We start from the raw sequence: 16,326 nt of genomic DNA, 5'->3' as shown, positions 1-16,326 counted from the left end.
ATGAATATCGTTTTGTTTTACTTACTTTACACAGCCACAATACTTTGAAAATCATATTAATTTGTTAGCTGAAGTAGTAGTAATCTCTCCAGTCTCCTAACATCAACTCTACAATATTCTTTAATTCATCCATGAAAATGTCACTAACTAAAGACAACTTGCCTAAAACGTTTCCCACTTGAACAGTTCTATGAACCAAAGTGTACTCCTGAGATCACTTCTTCCAGCTATAAAGACATCTTTCAAATTTTCCATTAAGTTGGTATATTATTACTGAGGTCTCAGACCTAAGAAAATCACGAGTTCTGGCTTCAGAGTTATGAAGAAAGCTCTAAGCAATCTGTGTTTTGGTTTCATGAGTCCAGTATCTACATATTCCTAGAGTGACACTAATCCTACTTAGTCTTGGGGATTAACTGGCTAAAGCTCTAAAAAAGCTAGCTGTATTTTGGAACAGGTCAAGGGACAGACAGAGACTCCTTTGTGAGATTGCTAACAGTCTTCCTGCAAACATTCAAGAGTCATTATATTCTAAATACATGTAATACATGCTCATCAGTAAAAAATTAATTCAAGTATATATATACACAAAGCCCCGAAAGGCAAGACCTATAACTTTATTTAACTATTCCAATAATTTGTACTAGAGTTTCCAAATATTAATATTTGTTAATAAAAATCTCTCGTTTCTTTTTTTAAATTAACTGATTTACCTCAAGAGTGCCTTCTAGGAATGTCTGGACATTTGTTCAAAAACATGACTACCATAATTCTAGATTTCTGATTTCTATACCAATTTAAATCACCAATTTACAATTGTTCAGTTTCTTCCTTAAGAAACAAAAAAGCCAGTTTTTTTGAAGCTACTAAAAAATTTGACCGTTAAGACAACATGTAAATCCTTTTCGTGACCCTAGTGCAAGTCACTTTGTGACTGCTGACCTAAGTGCCTAATCTATAAAATGGGGATAATTAAACCCGTTCTATTTACCGCAAGGATCAACTGAGATATTAGGAGAAAAACAATTTAAAATGTCAAAAACCTACTACTGTACACAATAAGCATAGTGTCATTTACTTTTCCTTTCATTTTCAATCCATTTTTTTCCTTACGGGATTACAGAATTAATTTATGTAAAGTATAATATAACCCCCAGACAGCATCACAGAATCTAAACTATTCAAGCTCTTCTAATAAACAGCATTGAACTAAAAACTTAGCGTAACAAAACAATTATAAATTCCAAATTTAATGCTAAATGACATTCACATTTCAGTAATTCGTTCTGCACTGCAGTGCATAAAGTTATAGAGCTATTAAAAGACGTGAGTTAATTATGAATAAACCGTTATTAAACACAAATAGTTGAAGAAATACACCTCAAATTAACAATAGCCACAAACATTGATTTGGTCCATGTAATGAGAATGAGCAGAACCGTAGAGGCAGGGAGTTCACTGTAAATCTACAAGATTTCAGTAATAAAACAGGAGAATACGGAGCAAAATAACCCAGAGCAACATAGAATATATGAGTTAATAAACGTTCTCAAAGTCGTGTAGATTTTAGCCTAGGAAGACAACAAAGGGAAGAAACCAAGGACTGAACGTCTATTTTCTTTGAAACTAATGGATTATTTTTAAACTTGCAACATTATTTCACACTAGATCCCCTACCAAGACTGCCATTAAAAAAAATTAAACCTCTATTCAGCTCAAAAGTTTACGTTTCAGGAACGTACTAACACCAGTAACCGTGAACATCAGGTGGTTTCTCTTTGTTGCTTATCGATGACACAGCTTTCTTCCCGACAGTCCACAACTAATTACAACCCAACTGCTTGCCTAATGGCCCGTTCCTACCTCCAACTAAACAGTAGTAACGAAACGGGCGTTCTAGCAGCCCAAAGAGGATCCTTGGAGACAGAGAGGGACGTCAGGGAGAGGGTCGCGGGGGTCTGGCTGCGCAGGGGAGAGGCTCGGGGCGACGAAGCGGGCTGGGCGGCTGGGGCCTGCTGGCCGCGTCCGTCGCCCCGAGCGGGGAGATTTCGGCGGGCCTTGGGGCGCTTTGGAGACCAGCGCCAGACGGTGCCTCCGGCCCGGGTGCCGGGAGAGGCAGCGGTAGGGCCAGGCCCGCTGTATCTCAAACGAACCGGGGAGGCGCTTAACAGCCACGGGCCGGCAGCCCGGGCCTCTCGGACACTGAGGAAAGGCTGGGGGCGCCCGGGGCCTGAAGGAGCAGGGCGCTGAGGGTCTGCTTGGCCCCTGTGGGGGATCTGGCGGCGGAGTCGCAGCCGTCCCTGGGGCGCGGGGTAGTAGTGGCAGTTGTGCGAGCCGACAAGCGCCCGCGTCTCGGGGAGGGCGGGCCGGCGGCTGAGGTATACAAGAGGATGAAGGTAGGCCGGAAGGGTGTCCCGGCCGCCTCTCGAACCCCTGCCTCCTTCACCTGCCACGAACACCACGAAGACCGCGCCGCTCCTTTTGGCCGTCGCGATGGCGGCCGGAATGGCGCCCTGGAACCACAGCATCGCTCCCTTCGGGCCCAGGCGCTCGCTCGGTGTGTAGTCTCCGCAGTCCCGAAGCCGGCTCCGCCCTCCGTCTTCGTCCTGCTCTGCGGCCCCCGCAACCTCGGCTGGTTCGGCCCCCACCACCGACTCCGCAGAAGCGCGCACTCCCGTCAGCGGCACCCGGAGACGCGCGCTACCGCGCGCGAGAACACCTCACGTCACATGACGCAACCCGTCGCTGTCCGTGCCCCAGGGCCTTCTCTCGTTGGCGAGTCGGTGGTGCGTGCGCGCGCCCGCTAGGCCTCCTGTCGCGCAGTCCAGGAAGTGGAGGAAGGCGGTAGGAAGGATGACTAACCGCTAAGACACGTCGGCGGCGCCTGCAGTGAGGCATGATGGGAATTGTAGTCCTCTTAGGCTTTTTCGCCTCCATATTGTGGAGCATGTAACTGTGGGTTCTGAGGCACGGCTAAAGGGGGCAGCAGTGAGGGCCACTGCACATTCTATAAAGGGGAGAGGGAGAAATAAGTGTCACTCCAACTGGCATATGCTATTCTCGGCCTCGTTGAGACTCTCAGTGTGGAGGAAATAGTCCTCGCATGGAACTAAATGGGCTTTGTAGGGATTAACTCCGAGGCTTTGATTTCTTCTGAACGTAGCTCAACCTTGCGGAAAAACAGGATAAAAACCGCAAGTCACCTTCTGTAATAACCTGTAGTCCATGTGCCTAAGCGGAGGAATTGGTAGAACGCAGGCCTTCAGCAATTTCCTAGACACTGGATAGAGATCATTCCAAAGCTTCAAAATGCGTTAGGCTATTGCCACAGCTACTTTTTAAAGTAACACAAAAGCAGAGAATAGATCATTTATTTTCCAGCTACTTTCCATGCTAATACAAAACAGACTAGATAGTGATTTATTTTCCAATTTTCTGGGAGAATGTCCTATAATTAAGATGTGGCGCTTTGTGATTGGCTGCCATTAAATGAAAACTGATCCATATTTAATACTTTTCATGAAATCACATGGTCTGTAATAACTATTAGCTAAAGGCTTGCATGGTTTATTTAAAGTTGCATATACTATTATGTTAAATTCTACATCAATTAAATTTATCCTCCAGCAGTACATCTATCTGACAATCTTTGCAACATAAAGGAAGTGATACATCTGAATATACCAACTTTCCTACAAATAGCTAATTATTTGCACTCCGATTTTTGTACTTTTTTTTCCCAATCAGGCCTCTCGTATATAGTGTTATTATAAACTGAGACATAATGCTGATTACGGACAGTTGCTTCTATAGGACAACAGTCCTATAGAAAAATTAGAATTGACTTTTAACATCAACTTTAATGGACTTCTTGAAATTCGATCAATCTAGAAATTATTCCAATAGAACTATGTCTTTAATTATCTCTAATTTTAGAATTAAATAAGAATCCTTCATAGTTTTATATTCATTTGTCAAGTGTTTATCACTCATCTATTATGAGCTAGGCATTGTGCCTGGCACTGATAAGGAGGTGAGGCAGTCAGAAAAAGGCCCTATCTTTGTGACTGTACAGTCTAGTCAGGAAGACAGACATTGAATAAATGATTATGAGTGATGATGAATGTCACAGAAGGGTAATTCAGAGTGCTACAGAAGTGTATGAGGATGGGACCGAACATGGACTAGTGGAGTCAGAAAGGGCCTTCATGAGGAAATGACATGTCGGGGAACTCTAGGTAGGTGAAGGAGAAGGCCATTCCACATGGAGCAAGCAACAGTGTGAGGCTCTGAAGCAAGCAAACACAGTGCACTTGCAGAACTAAAAAATGCCCACTGTGGCTATAACATAGGAAGAGGAGTGTGGTACAAGTGAAGCTGGAAAGCTAGGCAAGGATCAGATGATACAGAGTCTTGAAAATCATGTTAAAAATTTTAAGACATTTTTCTAAGGATTACAGGAAGCCATTGAAAATTTTTAAACAGAAAAGCTGGCCAGGCACAATGGCTCACGCCTGTAATCCCAGCACTTTGGGAGGCCAAGGCGGGCAGATCACGAGGTCAGCAGTTCGAGACCAGCCTGACCAACATGGTGAAACCCCAGCTCTACTAAAAATACAAAAATTAGCTGGGCGTGGTAGCACACGCCTGTAATCCTAGCTACTCAGGAGGCTGAGGCAGGAGAATTGCTTGAACCTAGGAGGTGGAGGTTGTAGTGAGCCAAGATGGGGCCACTGCCAACCAGCCTGGCGAAAGAGCGAGACTACATCTCAAAAATAAATAAATAAATACACAGATACATATAAGACTTCCATTTTTAAATTGTAGCATAGCAATTGAATAGATTGGATTTGAAGTGGAATGGCTGAATGTGAATAGACCAGGTAAGAGGTACTTATTCATGTATTAACATAAGGGAGACAGTGAAGTGGATACTTTTGATATTCTGGAGACAGACCCAATATATGTTGTTGAGGTTGAGGAAGAAGGACTCAAGAAGGGATTTTGTGGCCAGGTGTGGTAGCTCATGCCTGTAACCCAAGCACTTTGGGAGGCCAAGGCAGGAGGATGGCTTGAACCCGGAGTTTGAGGCTGCAGTGAGCCATGACTGCACCACCGCACTCCAGCTTGGGTGACAGAGCAAGACCCCATCTCTAAAATAAAAGAGAGAGAGAGAGAGAGATTTGGGGTATCTGCCTTGGGAAATCATAAAGAAGATGGTACTGAGATAGGCAACACTGAAAGAAGTGAAGAATGGTGGGGAGGTTGTTCATGAAGGTGTGAGTTCAATATTAAACATGTGTTTGGAGTACTAGAGAGATAGTCACATGGCGGTGTTAAGTAGGCAGATAGCTGTTAGTCTTGGAGCTCAGATAACAGTTCTTAACTAGAGATAGGAAAGTGAGATTTATCTACATACAGGGGATCAATGAGGCACTGGAAGATAACGATACCATCACTTAGGGAGATGGTGCAAAGTGAGGTGAGACACGAGCATGATTGAGGTCTTAGGGCCTCCAACGTTTATAGGGTTGTATTAAAAAGTATAAACCAGTAAAAGAGACTCAGCAGGAAAGGCAGAGTGTGGGGTGGTGGAAGAAAATGGGAGAGTGTGTGATATCAAAGAAGCCAAGGGTAGAGAGAATTTTAAGAAAGGAGAAGCAGTGGTGTGGAATGCTGCTGTTGGGTCAATTAAGATGAGAGACTAAAAAATGTCCATTGTTTTTGGTAACACAGAGGTCATTTTAAGCTTAGCAAGAGCAATTCTCATGGTTCTTGTGTACAGAAGCCAGATGGCAGAAGGTTGAAAAGTAAGGGGAGGTAAAGAGTCAGTGCATGTGAAGGTGAGGAGGAAGAAAGGAACATTAGCTGGACAGGAATTTGGATTTGAAAAGACAGCTTTTTAAAGATGGGAGAGATTTGCACAAAATTAAATGCTAGTGGAAAGGAACTGGTCTTAGATTGAACAAATGAGATAACGGAAGCCCCTCTGGAGATGGGAGGGAAAATGGGGTATACAGCACATTCTGTTGATGGCCGATCCAGCAGTCATTCTTCTACCATGCCTTCTATTATTCCTTCCTGACAGAGTTGATTTTCTACTGAGAGGCAAAACTGCTGGGTGCAGTAGCTCACTCCTGTAATCCCAGCACATTGGGAGGCTGAGGCAGACAGATCACTTGAGGTCAGGAGTTCGAGACCAGCCTGGCCAACATGGTGAAACCCCATCTCTACTAAAAATACAAAAATTAGCCAGGCATGGTGGCATGCACCTGTAATCTCAGCTGCTTGGGAGGCTGAGGCATGAGAATCGCTTGAACCCGGGAGGCGGAGGTTGCAGTGAGCAGAGATTGCGTCACTGCACTCCAGCCTGGGCTACAGAGTGAGACGCTGTCTCAAACAACAACAACAAAGCAACCTGCCAGATACTGGGCTTTTCAACCTCCCTTTGAAGCCAGTAAGACCTTGTAGGAAGGGTAGGGGGTGGGAGGGGCTACTTCTAGGAAAAGCTTTCCTAATAAAAGACACATAGAAGAAAGCACAGATTGGGCACAGTGGCTCATGCCTATAATCCCAACATGTTGGGAGGCTGAGATGGAAGGATTGCTTGAGGCCAAGAGTTCGAGACCAGCCTGGGCAACATAGTGAGACTGTCTCTACAAAAAAAAAAAAAAAGAAAGAAAGAAACAGAAAAAATTAGCCAGGTGTGGTGGTGTGTGCCTGTAGTCCTCAGGAGGCTGAGGTGGAAGGATTGCTTGAGCCCAGGAGATTGAAGTTGCAATGAGCCATGTCCACACCATGGCACTCCAGCCTGAGCGACAGAGCGAGACCCTGTCTCAAAGAAAAAGGAAAAAAAGAAGGCACAATCTTCCTTTGCTGGATGTGGTTATATGCAAATGATGCCAGGTACTGCTGCAGCCATCTTGTGGCCATGAGGAAAGACATTGCTTATGCTCTAAGAATGGCAGAATGGAATCTAGAAAGCACTTGTGTCTATGATGACCTCACAGAGCTCCTGAACCAACTCTGGGACTACTCAGCCTCCATATGACTTGTTTTGTGAGATAGTAACTGTCCTCACTAGTTAGGCTACTGGAAGTTGGATCTTGCTTCTTATAATTACCACCATTCTAAACAGTCTGGGGTGGGATCCAGAACACAGGCAGATAGAAGAGATACCCTTCCCATTTTAACAGACACAGGAAAGAAAAAATAACTTATGTATTTTTGTTGTTGTTGTTGTTTTGTTTTGTATTTTTAGTAGAGACAGGGTCTTACCATGTTGCCCAGGCTGGTCTCAAACTCCTGAGCTCAAGCATTCCACCCACTTCAGCCTCCCAAAGTGCTGGGATTACTGGCGTGAGTCACCACACCTGGCCGAAAAAATAACTTCAGATATAAATAAGTTTATTTAAAAAAAAGATATAAATATGTTTATACATTTCAAAACAATAATTTGAGGAAGATTTTACGTGAAAGCTTTAGCTGTTTTTTCTATGAAGGAGAGGTTATTTGCTGAGAGTAAGGTGGGGTAAGGAAATTGGCGCCCTGAGTACAAGGAAACAAGGTTTGAAGTAATGTTGAGTGTTGGAGGGCAAGTGGACTAGGGAAACACAGTGTGCCAAACAGTGCAGAAGGGACTGTGAAATTGGTGGTCTTGAATTTGCCCAATTGTATAATTTTCTTCAGCGGTCACTTAATCCCTGAGGGCAGGCGTGGAGAAAGTGGAGACTTGGATTTATCCAGGGTTTTAGGTGCTAGGCAGTGGGAGAAAGAACAAATGAAAAAGAAGTTTAGGAGATTAGCAATGGAACAAACAATGTGATGGAACATGGAGTCTAAATTGGTTGGGGGACGGGTGCCGTGGCTCACTTTGGGAAGCTGAGACAGGTGGATCACCTGAGGTCAGGCGTTCAAGGCCAGCCTGGCAAACATGGTGAAACCCCGTTTCTACTAAAAATATAAAAATTAGCCAGGTGTGGTGGCTCATGCCTATAGTCCCAGCTACTCGGGAGGCTGAAGCATGAGAATCACCTGAGTCCAGGAGGCGGAGGTTACAGTGAGCTGAGATCACACCACTGCACTCCAGCCTAGGCAACAGAGTGAGACTTGGTCTCAAAAATAAATAAATAAATAAATAAATAAATAAATAAATAAATAAATAAATTGGGGAGGGAAAGAAATGCAGAAAGGAGAAACAAAAAAACAAAATGGTACAGGGGAAGCAATGGCCTGGAGGGCTCAGAGTGGGCAGGAAACAGGTCAGCAATATGGAGTTTTAAAATGTTGGCTGGGGGTGGTGGCTTATGCCTATAATCCCAGCACTTTGGGAGGCCGAGACAGGCGGATCACCTGAGGTAGGAGTTCAAGACCAGCCTGGCCAACATGGCAAAACCCTGTCTCTACTAAAAATACAAAAATTAGCTAGGCATGTTGATGGGCGCCTATAGTTCCAACTACTCGGGAGGCTGAGGCAGGAGAATCCCTTGAACCTGGGAGGAGGAGGTTGCAGTGAGCCGAGATCGCATTATTGCACTCTAGCCTGGGTGACAAGAGCGAAACTCCATCTCAAAATAAATAATAAATAAATAAATAAACAAATATAAATAAAACGTGGCCAGGCACGGTGGCTCACAACTGTAATCCCAGAGCTTTGGGAGGCCGAGGCTGGCAGATCACTTGAGGTCAGCAGTTCGAGAATAGCCTGGCCAACATTGTGAAACCCCATCTCTAATAAAATTACAAAAATTAGCCGGGCATGGTGGCACACGTCTGTAATCCCAGCTACTCGGGAGACTGAGAGAAAAGAATCGCTTGAACTCGGGAGGAGGAGGCTATAGTGAGCTGAGATCCTGCCACTGCACTACAGCCTGCGTCTCAAAAAATAAAATAAAATAAAATAAAATAAAACAAAATAAAATAACAAAACGTTATGCTTTCTGGGAGGGAAAGCAGTCAGAGATTATGGAAAAGATTCTTGAGTCCTGAAGTCTGATATTATAAAATTCAATTAGAACATAACCCCTGTCGGCCGGGCATGGTGGCTCACGCCTATAATCTCAGCACTTTGGGAGGCCAAGGGGAGCGGATTGCCTGAGCTCAGGAATTCGAGACCATCCTGGGCAACATGGTGAAACCTCGTGTCTACTAAAATACAAAAAATTAGCCAGGCATGGTGGCGGTTGCCTGTAGTCCCAGCTACTCGGGAGGCTGAGGCACAAGAATCTCTTGAGCCAGGGAGGCAGAGGTTGCAGTGAGCTGAGATCGTGCCACTGCACTTCAGCTTGGGCTACAGAGATTCTGTCTCAAAAAAAAAAAAAAAAAAAAAAGAACATATCCCTATCCCTTCTCGAATCAACACACCCTTGTGTCTTCTGTCACATAGAGTGAAGCCAGAGTCTTCCCTTTACTTGTATGAAACCAGTCACAGAAGCCTTCCAATTGTTTTGTGTTAATCTTAAACCCTTTTAATTTCTACTGTAATGGATACCATAGTGCCCCATCTTCAGGATCCTGGCACTCTCTCTCCCCAGCAGTTGAGAATATCCAAAGTGTGTCCTTTCCAGGAGTGGTGCTTCACTGAGGACACAAAGGCCTGGGCCCCTTGCCTCATTTTGGCTTCTGAGGGGCTTCTCATCTCCGGCTGTCTTTGGGTGCATCTCACCAATGTTATTTCCCATGTAGCTTACTCCCTATCAACCTCCTGCAAGCAGATCTTCTGTTTCTGTGAACCCAGCTGAGAGACATACCTAATCACCTGATGCCCGAAAGATTCATACAGCTTTCCTAACCACTCTGTCTTCTCTCCAGTCTATCTCACACAATTATGTCATATCCATCTTCCCTGATTTTTAGCATGTTTCTGCTTAAAACTCTTCAGTGCCGGCCAGGCGCTGTGGCTCATGCCTGTAATCCTAGCACTTTGGGAGGTCGAGGGGGGCAGATCACGAGATCAGGAGTTCGAGACCAGCTTGACCAACATGGTGAAACCCCGTCTCTACTAAAAATACAAAAATTAGCCGGGCATGGTGGTGTGCACCTGCAATCACAGCTACTCAGGAGGCTGAGGTAGGAGAACCACTTGAACCCAGGAGGCAGAGGTTGCAGTGAGCCAAGATCGTGCCACTGCACTCCAGCCTAGGCGACAGAGTGAGACTGTGTCTCAAAAAACAAAAACAAAAAAAAACTTCAGTGCATCTGTAGTGCCTCCAAAAACAAAGTTTGTAGCCATTCAAAATCCTCTGCATTCTGGCTCCAACCTGCTTTTCCAACATTCATTTCTTCTCTTTGCCCACTTGGGTCCTCTAAACCGACAATACTATTATTCACCTACCAGGGCATACTATTTGCCAACTCTGTTTTTGTTCACACCATGCTGCTTCTTGCATGGTTCACTCTTGCATGGAATTCTATCCCTTCACTTATTATTATTTTGTTTTCCAGACATAGTCTCGCTCTGTTGCCCAGGCTGGAGTACCGTGGCACAATCTCGGCTCACTGCAAACTCCGCCTCCCAGGTTCCAGCAATTCTCCTGCCTCAGCCTCCCAAGTAGCTGGAATTACGGGTGTGTGCTACCGTGCCTGTCTAATTTTGTATTTTTAGTAGAGATTGGGTTTCACTATGTTGGCCAGGCTGGTCTTGAACTCCTGACCTCAAGTGATCCTCCTGTAATCCCCTCCCAAAGTGCTGGGATTACAGGTGTGAGCCACTGCGACCGGCCTCTCCCTTCACTTATTAAAACTTTGAATGCCTGTTTTGGGACAGGCAATAGATTAGGTGCTGGGATTGAACTATTGGTTAATTCATTGACAATAATACTATTTTTGTCCTCAAAAAGCCTGTAGTCTAGTCAGTGAGAGAGATTGATACATGAATAGGTGACCATAATTCTTTGGCTTGGATAAAATGAAAGAGCCATGTACTGGTTATTGTAGAGGGAAAGTAGGGGTGAGTGGTGGCCTGTTGAGGGAAGCAGCATCAACGCCAATTTTCAGACAGACCTGAATCACAAACTACAGCAACTTTTTACACTCAGGACCTTACCACAGAAGTTTGTTCACTGCTGCGCAGCAGGAAAAATACGGCATGGTTTGCACTGTTATTTTCCTTCCCAGTGCAAACCCTTAATTCTAGAGATAAAAGACTTCCTGTGAGCTGAGTCCCAAGGTTTTATGGGCTTCTTTGATACACAATGAATGGTTTCATTGCAATGAGCTCTTCTCTGAGGGGTCTTGGGTCTTAGGCTGGTTACCAGGTTTAGAGCTGCTGAAGAGGAAGGTCAGGTTTCAGTTGGTGTCTCTGTGACCATTGGAAGAACCCTCACCACATCAGCTTGACCCCAAAAAGCATTCTCAAAGTCCTGCTTTTTGTCTTCCAAGACAGAGAGGTTGTTCATGGTGGTCCCAGGGCAAGATGGGGAACCATCCCATGTGGCTTGCCATAAAGCCCCTGGCCTTCCACCTTTGAAATCTCCCTGTTTTCCTCTGTGACCAATCACTGTGTGCTGTTTCTGGTTTGCTCCGTGGAGGCCCTGCAGCTGTTTACCTCACACAGGGCCCTTCTAACTCTCTTCATGTCTTGGCAGTGTGAGATGTATGAACTGTGTCTGGTCTCCTGATGTTCTTACTGGGCCTGCAAAAGGTTGTAGAAAGGTCATGTGTGTTCTCCTTTGCCACAGCCCCTCCCACTACTAAGCTTCACTCATTTACTTACACTCAGGCTATAGCGAGTATTTGAGTTTGCGGTCGCTGCTGTACATGTGAAGCTGGCATCGGACAGGCATCAGTGTACTCACAGCATTGGCCAGTGTGGCACATACCTGTTCAGTACCGGCTTCCATCACATCTCAGGGAAGAGCGCAGTTTCTCATGGTCATTTATATCCTGTGAACATTTTATTTTATATAGTTACTTAAAGTTCTGGGTTTATATCTTCTCTCTTCCCCAAGAAGAGAGTTTGGAAACAATAGATTTGGCTGGGCGCGGTGGCTTATGCCTGTAATTCCAGCACTTTGGGAGGCCAAGGCATGTGGATCACCTGAGGTCAGGAGTTGGAGACCAGCTTGGCCAACATGGTGAAACCCCGTCTCTACTAAAAATACAAAAAATGTGCCAGGTGTGGTGGCGGGTGCCTGTGATCTTAGCTACTCTGGAGGCTGAGGCAGGAGAACCACTTGAACCCAGGAGGCAGAGGTTGCAATGAGCCCAGATCACACCATTGCACTCCAGCCTGGGTGACAAGAGTAAGACTCCTTCTCAAAAAAAAAAAAAAGAAAGAAAAAGAAAAAAAGAAACAATAGCTTTACTCAATCTTCTTTTATTTATTTATTTATTTGAGATGGAGTTTCGCTCTTGTTGCCCGGGCTGGAGTACAATGGCACGATCTCGGTTCACTGCAACCTCCGCCTCCCAGGTTCAAGCCATTCTCCTGCCTCAGCCTCCCGAGTAGCTGGGATTACAGGCGCGCACCACCATGACCAGGACATTTTTGTATTTTTTTTTTTTTTAGTAGAGACAAGGTTTCACCATGTTGGCCAGGCTGGTCTCAAACTCCTGACCTCAGTTGATCCACCTGCCTTGGCCTCCCAAGGTGCTGGGATTACAGGCGTGAGTCACCGCGCCCAGCCTCAGTGTTCTTTCTATTTTCAGTGTCTTGTATTTTTTGCCAAATGAATGAGTTACTAGTGTCATTGAGGCCAAAGGTTTCCCACTACTAAGGTACTATTTTAATTTGCACAGAGAAAAACCTACCACAAACTGAATTCTTAACTGTAGTAATTCAAAAGAAATCAAAGGGCATTTCCTACTGAAACTGGATTGGTAACATCACCTTAAAATATAAAGTCTCACATCATGCTTTAAAAAAAAAAAACATTTTCTGTCCCACAGAAGCCTGTACCTGCTTACCACCAGAGAAGGCTTTATAACTTACATGTTGCAAAGCTGGTTGTATAAAAACCATGTAAAGGAAAAATATTATTGTCTGTTCTTGTTTTTTCTTGAGTGAAAGTGAGAAGTATAAAAAATGCTAAACATGGCCGGGCGTGGTGGCTCACACCTGTAATCCCGGCACTTTGGGAGGCCAAGGTGGGTGGATCACCTGAGGTCAGGAGTTTGAGACCAGCCTGGCCAACATGGTGAAACCCCATCTCTACTAAAAATACAAAAAATTAGCTAGACATGGTGGCAGGCGCCTGTAATCCCAGCTACTTAGGAGGCTGTAGCAGGAGAATCACTGGAACCCATGAGGTGGAGGTTGCAGTGAGCCGAAATCGCACCGTTGCACTCCAGCCTGGGTGACAGAGCAAAACTCTGTCTCAAAAAAAAAAAAAAAGCTAAATATGATAGATGACACAGAGCATCATCATCACTCACCTGTAGACCAGTAGGAGAATAGTTTGATTACCACATAAAGTTCATGGGTGCGCATAAAATAAAAAAAGAAGAGAAGAAGCATTTAAATAGGTTTCAGGGCCAGGCGCAGTGGCTCATGCCTGTAATCCCAGTACTTTGGGAGGCCGAGGCGGATGAATCACAAGGTCAGGAGTTTGAGACCAGCCTGGCCAACATGGAGAAACCCCGTCTCTATTAAAAATACAAAAATTAGCTGGGCATGGTGGCAGGCGCCCGTAATCCCAGCTACTTGGGAGGCTGAGGCAGGAGAATCACTTGAACCTGGGAGGCAGAGGTTGCAGTGATCCGAGATCGTGCCATTGCACTCCAGCCTGGGCGACAAGAGCAAGACTCTGTCTCTAAATAAATAAATAAATAAGTTCCAAGCTTCACTCGCAACTATCAAATTTTCACATGTAAGATAGGATGGTACTCCTCTCTGGCTTCTCATAGAGATCCAGGTGAATAAGCCAAATCAAAAATGGCAATTACTGTGTTAGCAAGGCTTGAAGCAGTAATATAAATAGTTTAGCCCATGACCTCTGGAGTCAGCCTGCCTGGTTTATGAATACCATCATCACTTATTAGCTGAGACGTTAGGCAAATTTCTTCACCTCTCTGACACTTCAGTTGCCTCACTAGTAAACTAGGGTAATAATATAATTTATCCTTTAGGGCTATTGTGATGATCAATCACATAGAGACCCTTGTAAGTGCTTAGCAAGTACTTGGCACATAGTATTTAACTGCTTTACATATGTTAATTATTTCTGACAGCCTGCCAAAATCTTGCATATATATACACGTATATACACATATGTATATACGTGTATATGTGTAGATATACATATGTATATACGTGTATATGTGTATATGTATATATGTGTATATACAAATGTATATATGCATATGTGTATATATGCATATGCATATGTATATGTGTATATATGCATATGCATGTGTGTATATATGCATATGCATGTGTGTATATATGCATATATGTATATATGCATATGCATATATGTATATATGCATATGTATATGTGTATATATGCATATGTATATGTGTATATATGCATATGTATATGTATATATGCATATGTGTATATGCATATGTATATGTGTATATATGCATGTGTATATGCATATGTATATGTGTATATATGCATATGTGTATATGCATATGTATATGTGTATATATGCATATGTGTATATGCATATGTATATATGTATATGTGTATATGTGTATATACATATGTGTATATGTGTATGTGTATATGTGTATATACACACATATGTGTATAGGTGCATATGTGTATATGTGTATATACACATATACGCACATATGTGTATATGTGTATATACACATACACGCACATATGTGTATATACGCACACGTGTGTACACGCATATGTGTATATACGCACACGTGTGTACACGCATGTGTATATACGCACACGTGTGTACATGCATATGTGTATATACGCACACGTGTGTACATGCATGTGTATACACACGTATATACGCATGTGTATACATGCACACATGTATATACGCATATGTGTATACATGCACACGTGTATATACGCATATGTGTATACATGCACACGTGTATATACGCATGTGTATATATGTGTATATATACATATGTGTATATATACACGTGTATATATGTGTATATATACATATGTGTATATATACACGTGTATATACGTGTATATATACATATGTGTATATATACACGTGTATATATACGTATATACATATATATGCAAGATTTTGGCAGGCTGTCAGAAATAACTAATAACTAACAAATGTATAGCAGTTAAAATGTATGTATATACATATATATATATGCCTTTCAAGATTCAAAGCAGCTGCGCACAGTGGCTCAAGCCTATAATCTCAGAATTTTGGGAGGCCGAGGTGATCGCTTGAGTTCAGGAGTTTGAGACCAGCCTGGGCAATACAGTGAGACCCTGTCTCTACAAAAAATTTTTAAAAATTGGCCAGGCACAGCGGCTCATGCCTGTAATCCGGGCACTTTGGGAGGCCGAGGTGGGTGGATCATGAGGTCAGGAGATTGAGACCAGCCTGGCTAATGCAGTGAAACCCCATCTCCACTAAAAAATACAAGAAATTAGCCAGGCATGGTGGCACTCGCCTTTAGTCCCAGCTACTCGGAAGGCTGAGGCAAGAGAATTGCTTGAATCCGCAAGGCAGAGGTTGCAGTGAGCCAAGATTGCGCCACTGCACTCTAGCCTGGGTGACAGAGTGAGACTCCATCTCAAAAACAAAACAAACAAGAAAAACAAAAAATTTTAAGAAATTAGCCAGTGCAGTGGCTCACACCTGTAATCCCAGCTGCTTGGAAGGCTGAGATGGGAGGATTGCTTGAGCACTGGTGGTTGAGGCTGCAGTGAGCTATGATCATGCCACTGCACTCCCAGCTTGGGTGACAGAGCAAAACTCTCAAAAAAAAAAAAAAAAAAAAAAGAAAGAAAAAGAAAAAGAAAAAACATTCAAAGCATTTGACTCTGCCAAATCATTTGTTCATTTAATCACTGGATAAATGTTTACTGGGAAAGGCACTGGTGGTGCCAGGGATATATTAGTAAACAGAAGCAATAGACATTTTCCCTGTCCTAAAGATTACATTCTGATGGATAGAAAAACAGTAAGCAACTAATTGGCCAATTACTCATGTAATTATCATTGTGATAAATGCTTTGAAGAAGAAGTACAGGATATTATTAGAGTTTATTACTTGCAGAAATGAGCCAGTCTGGCAGATCACCTGAAGTTAGGAGTTTGAGACCAGCCTGGGCAACATGGTAAAACCCCATCTCTACTAAAAATACAAAAAATTAGCTGGGCATGGTGGCGTGTGCTTGTAGTCTCAGCTAATCGGGAGGCTGAGGCAAGAGAATCGCT

General features: G+C 43.7%; 2 protein-coding genes across 2 annotated transcripts in view; one reads left to right on the top strand and one right to left on the bottom strand.

Annotated features, from left to right (window-relative positions):
• The window catches only part of UBXN4 (UBX domain protein 4), a 47,769-nt gene extending 41,115 nt beyond the window's left edge, over window positions 1-6,654 (bottom strand). The window contains exon 1 of the mRNA XM_054477881.1: window positions 2,447-6,654. Within this exon, the coding sequence (XP_054333856.1) occupies window positions 2,447-2,528 (82 nt within the window). The 5' untranslated portion in view covers window positions 2,529-6,654. The remainder of the gene's footprint in view (window positions 1-2,446) is intronic.
• Window positions 1,752-2,669, top strand: LOC134737680 (uncharacterized). Its single transcript, XM_063647422.1, has one exon. It carries the CDS (start codon window positions 1,792-1,794, stop codon window positions 2,248-2,250), a length of 459 nt encoding a protein of 152 aa, XP_063503492.1. The 5' UTR covers window positions 1,752-1,791; the 3' UTR covers window positions 2,251-2,669.
• Window positions 6,655-16,326: the final 9,672 nt, after the last annotated feature.

Source organism: Pongo pygmaeus, chromosome 11 (assembly GCF_028885625.2).
Source record: "Pongo pygmaeus isolate AG05252 chromosome 11, NHGRI_mPonPyg2-v2.0_pri, whole genome shotgun sequence".
NCBI classification, from domain to species: domain Eukaryota; kingdom Metazoa; phylum Chordata; class Mammalia; order Primates; family Hominidae; genus Pongo; species Pongo pygmaeus.
This window is presented reverse-complemented; position numbering and strand designations above follow the sequence as displayed.

What these genes read in the sequence shown, in the direction of transcription:
- LOC134737680 (XM_063647422.1), top strand. Translation starts at nt 1,792, where the DNA reads ATGACACAGCTTTCTTCCCGACAGTCCACAACTAATTACAACCCAACT.